We start from the raw sequence: 7,616 nt of genomic DNA, 5'->3' as shown, positions 1-7,616 counted from the left end.
CTCCCCTTCCCTCCCCTGGGTCTGGGCTGTGGATGGTGTCGTCTCTTCATTTGGGGTGTTGCTTTCAAGGCTCCTCCCAGTACAAAACAGCCCCAAAGCTGCAGCCCCTGGAGTGGCTGAGATGTGGCTCCTAGTGTGCGTGTCCCTCCTGCAGCTCCCGCTCCTGGGCAGCTCCCCGGACAGGGGTAAGTCAGTGCGGAGTTCGTCCACAGGCACCGGTCAGTTCGCACGGTCACTCCTAACGGGTCCCTTGTGCATCCTCAACGCACGGCGTGTCTGCTGCAACCAAGGCTTCATCAATGTGGGGGCAGCGCGTGTGTCTGTGTGTGTGTGTGTGGAATTGTGCACGTGTGTGCCTGCGTGCGTGCGAGACCCTGCCGCTGCCCCGGCTGCCAGGAGGCACCACCGCTCGCCAGGCTGCCGGGCCAGAGCGCACAAGTATTGAACTAGAGGTTCCCTTCCCCTCCCTGCAGGCGGGTGTCTGAAGCGGATCGGTGAGTTCTCCGTCCTGCAGCAGCCCCTGCGGGTGGTGAAGGAAGCCGGAGACTCCGTAGAGATGAACTGCACCCTGGCGCTGCCCCCGGGACACCCCAGACCCAGCAGCGTCCTCGTCACCTGGCACAGGGGGCTCAGAGGGGACGGGCTGACGGGCACGGTGAAGCTCTCCGAGGTGGAGGAGCTGCGAGGGCGGGTGGAGACGGCGTGGCTGGAGAACGTCTCTGCCAGCACCCTACACATCCACACCCTGCAGTGCAACGACTCGGCCCTCTACCTGTGCCTCTTCGTCGTCTTCTCCTCGGCCCAGCCCTGCGTCCTAGAGGGGAACGGGACCCGCCTGATGGTGACAGGTACGGCGGGGGCAGCACCTCTGGGCGCAGCGCACAGCAGGACCTGCCGGGAAGAGGGGAATTAGAGCATGGGATTAGATACACCGAGTTGGGTCACTAGTCAACAGAGACCTTCATGCTGCAGCCCGACTCGCTTGGTGGGTGTCCTGCCTGTGCACAGGTCCACGTTCAGGCCAGCTGGGCCCGTCCAGCCTCCTGTGCACAGAATGGCTCGACACCCGGGACACGGACAGGGGCCGTTCTTGGTTCTATGTGGCAGGAGAGGAGAGCTGGGCACAAGACAATTGCCAGAGAGAGAAATGCCGCTCTCCCAAACCCTCCTGCTTATTTATGCCAGAACTTTCACAATTAAATTCACCCCCAGGGAGATTTCAGCTGAAAGGGAAAAGTCAGAGACAGTGATAAACCGCTGGAAAGGAGGGGGTGTAATGGAAAGGCACAGCCAAGCTAGCCTTGCCCTAGCGGTCTGTCTATCGCAGGGCATCCCGCAGCATCCCTGCCATGTCAAATCAATAGCAGTAGCTACGGCCCAGATCCACAAAGGTCCTTGGCACCTCACGTCCTTTGATTTCACTGGAAGTGAACACCCTGGTGGCTCTGGGCCACGTCCGCAGCGGACGGCTTGACGTCTCTGGCCCGTCCGTCTGCCTGTCCGGGGGAAAGCTCTGCTTGGGGGAACGTTTGGGGCTTTTCTTTGCCATTGATTCATTTTCTTGTCTTGGTTTGTTTTGCGATTGATCTGTCTCAGGGCCGGCTGCTTGTAGCGCTGGAGGGTAGAAGGGGGTGGCCGTGTTGTGAGTGTCACTGGAGACACCCTTTCAAAGCGGAAGGTTTCACAGCAGCTCCTTAAGGCGTCTGGATCCGGCTGGTCTCCTCTGGCAGTGTCCACAGCCGGATCCCTCGATCGAGAACGCTTTGTCTTCAGCTCACCCACGCTATGTTCTGCCCTTTGTGAGGTGTAGCTGTGGGGGTGCCCCTCGCTGCATTCCCCGGCCATCAGGAGACAGACAAAGCAGGCGAATGTGAGTTTAAAATCAGCAGGAGTGATTGCACACATTTCAAGGGTCGTTCTCTTTTCCGGGAGGTTAACTCTGAGTGGGCACTTCCCATTTCTCTCTTAGGTTTCTCCACTCCGGGAAACACGACCCGGCCCGGCCCACATCGCAGCGCGCTGGCCAGCTGGCAGGTTCTCTCCTTGGGCCTGGGAGCCTTGGGGATTGTAGCGGGCGCCTTCCTGCTGTGTCTGCACAGAAACAGGACAGGTGAGGAGCTGACGTGAGTCTCTAGCGCTGCGACCTGGGAGCTGTCTAGGCTGGATGAGGCAAAAGGTGCTTTTAGAATCCAGTTCGCTGATGTGACTTGAACCAGCACTCCGCACCGGCTACAGACATGGTAACCCCATCGCTGGCGGTGCCGAAACCCGGCTGCTGTCTCCATCGGTCGTGGTTAGTAACGCGGGTGAGCTGGGAAATTATTGAATCGTGTCGATTGCAGTCAGGGGCAGCTCCAGGCACCTGCGTGCCAAGTGGTTATTCGGCGGCAGGGACCTCCCGCAGGCACGGCGCCGAATCCGCGTACCTGCCTGCCGTGCTTGGGGCGGCAAAATACATAGAGCCGCCCCTGATTGCAGTCGCACCTAAGGAGGGGGTGGGCGCCATGTTATACAGACAAAACTACACAGGATCTTTTCAGGGGGCAAGACAAAGATGCCACATTTATTATGATAACAATTTGATTTATGACCAATAACTAATATCTTAATCCTTATACACACACACATTATGCCTAATACCTATACACACACACACACACACACATACACACACATCCATCAGATGTTCTGCAGCTGCTGCATCATTACCAGTCCTGAACATAGCTTGAGTCTGTGGCTTGAGTTGGCAGCTTGGGTTCGTAGCTCGTGGCGGTAACTGGCCAGGAAAGCCGGGCACAAGGACGAGCTGGGTCTCTGTCGGGCGCACCGATGCCCTTCCATGTTGGCAGCAGAATGTTACCCTCCTCCAAAGTTTTCCATCTCACCCATCCTTTGTGTAGGCTTTAGTTTGAATCCAGAGTCTATAGGTCTTGCTGTGTCACGCTGCCTCTGGGTCTGGTGATTGATCACCCGTCAATTGCAGACATGACTTTCAGCCTCGGACCTGGCTTTGATCTTCCTTCTATTGGACCTTTTCTTTTTAGGGTGGATTCTTCTTACTTTGTTAGGGCTCTTGTCTGCATCTTCAGCTGTTGGTGTTTGAACTCTATTTCATCAGGACAGGCTGGGGCTGGAGGTTAAGCATCTTAATTGTCAATTAGCCAGTTATTGGGGTAACCAGTTTTATGAATGAATGTTGTTTCATTCATAAACTTTGCTTATGAAGTTACATTAATAAAGTGAACAATTAAAAACAATTTCATTCATTAGTTCTACAGCCAGAGCTTGAGATCCAGCCTGAGCTGCAAGTGCAGAGCCCCGTGTGCACAGCGCTTCGTAGAGCGCTCGTCTGTCGCCCCGGGCTGGGGGCTCGCTCCCCTGGGCTCCAGACTGCTGTCGATAGACCCGTAGACAGGCCCTGCCCCAGAGACCGTGCCGGCTGAAAGCCAGGCTGCGGCAAGACATGTTCGCTAACCCCAACCGAACCAGAACCTTTTCTCAACGCACAGTAACACCTTTTACCTCGATTTAGCGGGTCAAAGCTGACGGGTGTGTGTGTGTGTGTTTCTAACTGAGTGTGAAAAATAGTGTTTTTCCCTAGAAAAGTGTCCGAGCCTTTAAACTGCTCAGCTAACCCCAAATGGCTTTAAGGGACAAGACCCTCAAACGTGCCTGAATCTTGCTCAGCCCTTGATAAGCGTCAGCTTTGAACAGATGTGAATTTTTGAATTGCTGGGTGAACGTTCAGAACAGCTGCTGCTGTTAGCGCGTCAGACAAGTTAACATGACAAGCAGTTACCTGTCTTTGGCCCGACAGAGCGGCCTGGTTTTGGATCTTCTTTCTCCATGACCCAGCGTCACTTTCTGTTTGTCCACAAACAGGGCTTGCTTCCAGAGTGCTGCACACATCACCTCGTGCTGGGGCAGGCGACTGCGCTGGTCACAGCCTTCGGCTGATGAAGGTGAGTTGAGTCCACACATTCAGGTATGTTTGTTGCTGTCATCGTCAGCAATAAACCTGCTGTACTGTTACGAGTTTGCAGCGCTGTAGGGCCCAGCACATGGGGGTTGCTGTCGCCTGTTATAAGCCAGTTCTGTCTACAGGGCTGCACCACCGTATCCCACGGTGGAGTAGCTTAGGGCATTTCCAAGCCTAATTTCCTTGCGCTGCAGGAGTCTCCGAGTGAGGGAGAAGAGATCACGTATGCAGAGCTGAGTATCCGACCACAGACTCAGAGGAGAGTGCCGAGGGTAAATTCCCGAATGACGGCAGAAGAGATCACGTACACCGATCGCCGCATCCAGCCGCCGACACAGAGCAGAACGAGAAGAGCAAGTTCCCCAGCAAGGTCTCCCTCCGACACGGTTTACGCTGTGGTTAGAAAGGGCAGAGCAGACAGCTTTCTGTATTGAGCCAAGGGGGCATTTCCTTAGGGCAGCTACAGCCGAGCGCTGTCTTTCTGGCTTTTAGCCAATGGAGGACGGGATAGCTGTGTAGTTACTGTCATCTTAGTGCCGAGTTCCTACGCTGGGTGCTTGTCTGTATCTTTGGCATCTGCTCCGTGTACGTTTGATGACAAGCACCTGGGCAGGAAAACTCGGTGTAACTAAGTTGCAAAATCCCGTTCGTGCCCAGGCAGTCTGACCTCCTGCCTAGCCCAGGCCAGAGAATCTCACCCTGTGAGTTCGACATCGGAGGGAATTACTCTTCCCCACTACACAAGCGGGGCTGCACCTAAGTGGTTTAGGCACACAGGTCCATGCGTGTAAGTCACTTACTGCTTTGAAAAGAGAACTTCCAACTGTGGGTTAGACTCCAGGTGGTGAAAGATCTGCCACATCCCGTGGTGACCCATTCCAAACGCAAATCACCTGAGAGGGCCAAAATTGTCCTGCCAAAAAATACAGTTTTGTCTAAACTGAAAATTTTCTTGGGAAAATCTTTATTCTGCTGAAAAAATGTCAATTTTCCAGCAAGAAATGTCAAAATGCAAATTACCGTTTATAAATCAACATTTGAGAACAAAGTGACACTTTTTGTTTTGACATAAAATGTCATTTATTTTTGGTTTTAAAAAAGCAAAATGAAAAGTTATGTCAAAAAATAAAACAAAAATTGTTGCTTAGCTTTGAAATATCATTTTAAAGTGACAATTGATGATTAGTTTCTGTCAAAAGTGCTGACATTTTTCATGTCAGAATTTCTGATTTGAAATTCTGGGGGGCTTTTCGTTCCACACAATGTTTCGACATTTCAATTTTCTGTTCCAACCGAGTGTCCTATGGACTGAAAAAGTCCATTTCCTGAGCTGTTCTGGCAGTGCCCCTGGCCTGTAAAAACCTTCCCTGTGCTCCTAGTTTGAGCTATGTACGGCTTTCTTCCTCTTCTGATGGAACCTTCTCATTCGTGTGTAATTGTGAATAAACCCAACGTTTCCCAGCCCAAGTCCTGGCTGGTCTATTCACAGCATGGCTGGTTGGAGAGACCCTGCTTATCTGGTCCATATTTGCTCTGCCAGCCTCCTGGAGCCAGGGCCGGATCTAGGCACCAGCAAAGCAAGCAGTCGCTTGGGGCGGCCCATTTGCAGGGGCGCAAGAATCCAGCCTGGGAGCTGAGAACCAACAGGGGGCCCTGGGAGCTGTAGTTCCTTGGTTAGCTCCCTGCCTATAGAGCCAGCCCTGGAGCAGGGAAAGAACTACATTTCCCAGCATTCCCTTGGCCACTAGCCACAGGAAAGGGAGGGGGAAGGAGCATGGAACTGAAACCTCACGCTGCAGCTTGCTGGGAATGGTAGGGGCAGAGCCAGCTCTAGGTTCTTTGCTGACCCCCCCCCCCCAGCCCTGGGCTCTTCCCTGCACCTGCACCCCCTGCTGCCCCAGCTCTGGGCTCCCCCTCCCCCGCCGCACCCGCACCTCCTGCCACCCCTGCCCTGGGTTCTCCCCCAAAGAAAGAATTGGGTGGACTAAATGGACAGTGCCCCTCTCTATCTGAAGCCTAGCAAGGGAGGTACGTGGATCCCACTAGAATTTAAACGGAAAAGTAAGGGAGGGGAGGCTCTACTAGGACCTGGGCAGCTTTAGATACAGCACCAGGCACGTAGGAGGATTTACACTTCTGAGCCAAGGAAGCAGAAATTGACTTTTCCTTTCCAGATTTAGCTCATATTCAGAAAGGGAATCCAGCACCTGCCTTCCAGATTTGAACACCTCAAAATTCAGGAGTGCTCAAGCTCAGTTTGGGCAGCTGTTACTTCATTTCTCCCAAATTAAAGATACGGATCCACTGTAACTTGCTGTAGAAAAAGTAGAATAAATGGAGCAAGAAATGCTTCCCAGTGGTTATTAGGACTGGAATTGCTATTTTCAACAGCCATTGCCTTTTTTTTAGTTTTATTTGTTTAAAAGGAAGACAGTGATATCGCATTGGCAAATTCCCCATAGAAACACAGAATGGAACAAAAGAATAATAAAGGCACCTCAACTTTTCCTCATTTATGTCGGACAGTCTTATAATATGCATCCAGACATCCTCCAATCACACAAGCTGAAAATTGTTCCACTTTACTGCAGTTCTGTAACCATATGGGAACCAATCCTGTCTGTGTTCTGTGCACATCCAAAATTCCTGCTGAATGACCCGCCCTGGGAGCGAGTTACCAGTGACCCAGGGCTGGGGCGGCAGGAGGGTGCAGTTGGGGTTGGGGAGAGCCCAGGGCTGGGGTGGGGGGCAGCCAAAAATGTTTTTGCTTGGGACAGCAAAAAACCTAGAGCCGGCCCTGACTGGAAGGTACGGTACGTGACTCAGCATCTCCTGAAACTCATCAGCTTTGTCTGCCCCTGAGTGCCGACAGCTCATCCCCTCCCTGTCTTGTAGCACAGACGAATCTCTGCTGAAATGAACCATGATTCCCTAGCGGGAGAGGGGTGGACTAGGCAGGGCACTGCAGAGACCCTAGAGCCAAGCAGATCTGATTAGAGTCCTGTAATTCATTATCCCGTTCGCATTGCCACAGCAGATGAGCACCATGGCTGAGTTACTGGAGCAGGGATGGGGCATAACTGGTGTATTGCCCCCTTTCCATCCTGTTACCTTCTTCAATGCCAGTTGGTTTACAGGTTTTGATGGACAGGGCTGAGTTCTTCCGGATCCCACCACCCACTCAGCAGAGTGTATCTTCTTTCTTTTTCCCTATGAATTTATTTGGTGGTGCCTCCACCCTCCTCACTCCTTCCCGGCAGGGTCACCAGGGCAGCTTGGGAAGAAAATTCTAACCACAGGGTAACCCCCACTTACCTGCCAGATAGTTGGAGACTCCCAAGAAATAACACAAACAAACACAGTAATTACATTAAACAGTTAGTGTTCAGTAATGACACTATTGTTAGGGTCACCGGTGCCCACGCTGCTAATACCTGTGACTTTCCCCAGTCACGTGACTTGAGGTAGCAAAGTAAGATCTATGTCCCGTTGGTACGCGTAGTTTGTTGGGGCCCTTGATGACCGATGACCACGAGCTCTTCTCTGCGGTGGTTTAGCAGTGTGGCTGGCTGGGTTACAGCCCAAAGGACTCACAAGTGGGAGGAGGTGGTAAATCCCTCCACAGGTGTAATACGTA

The 7,616-nt window shown here is 52.7% G+C and overlaps 1 protein-coding gene across 1 annotated transcript; it reads left to right on the top strand.

The window, feature by feature from the left end:
• Positions 1-6,485, top strand: LOC112061356 (uncharacterized). Its single transcript, XM_065594111.1, has 5 exons — positions 1-185; positions 474-848; positions 1,970-2,110; positions 3,883-3,962; positions 4,174-6,485. The coding sequence occupies exons 1-5, from the start codon at positions 122-124 to the stop codon at positions 4,411-4,413; spliced, it is 900 nt and encodes a 299-aa protein (XP_065450183.1). The 5' UTR covers positions 1-121; the 3' UTR covers positions 4,414-6,485.
• The last annotated feature ends 1,131 nt before the right edge of the window (positions 6,486-7,616 follow it).

Source organism: Chrysemys picta, chromosome 4 (assembly GCF_011386835.1).
Source record: "Chrysemys picta bellii isolate R12L10 chromosome 4, ASM1138683v2, whole genome shotgun sequence".
Taxonomy (NCBI): domain Eukaryota; kingdom Metazoa; phylum Chordata; order Testudines; family Emydidae; genus Chrysemys; species Chrysemys picta.
The sequence above is the reverse complement of the archived record's forward strand: the minus strand, read 5'-3'. Positions and strand labels throughout refer to the sequence as shown.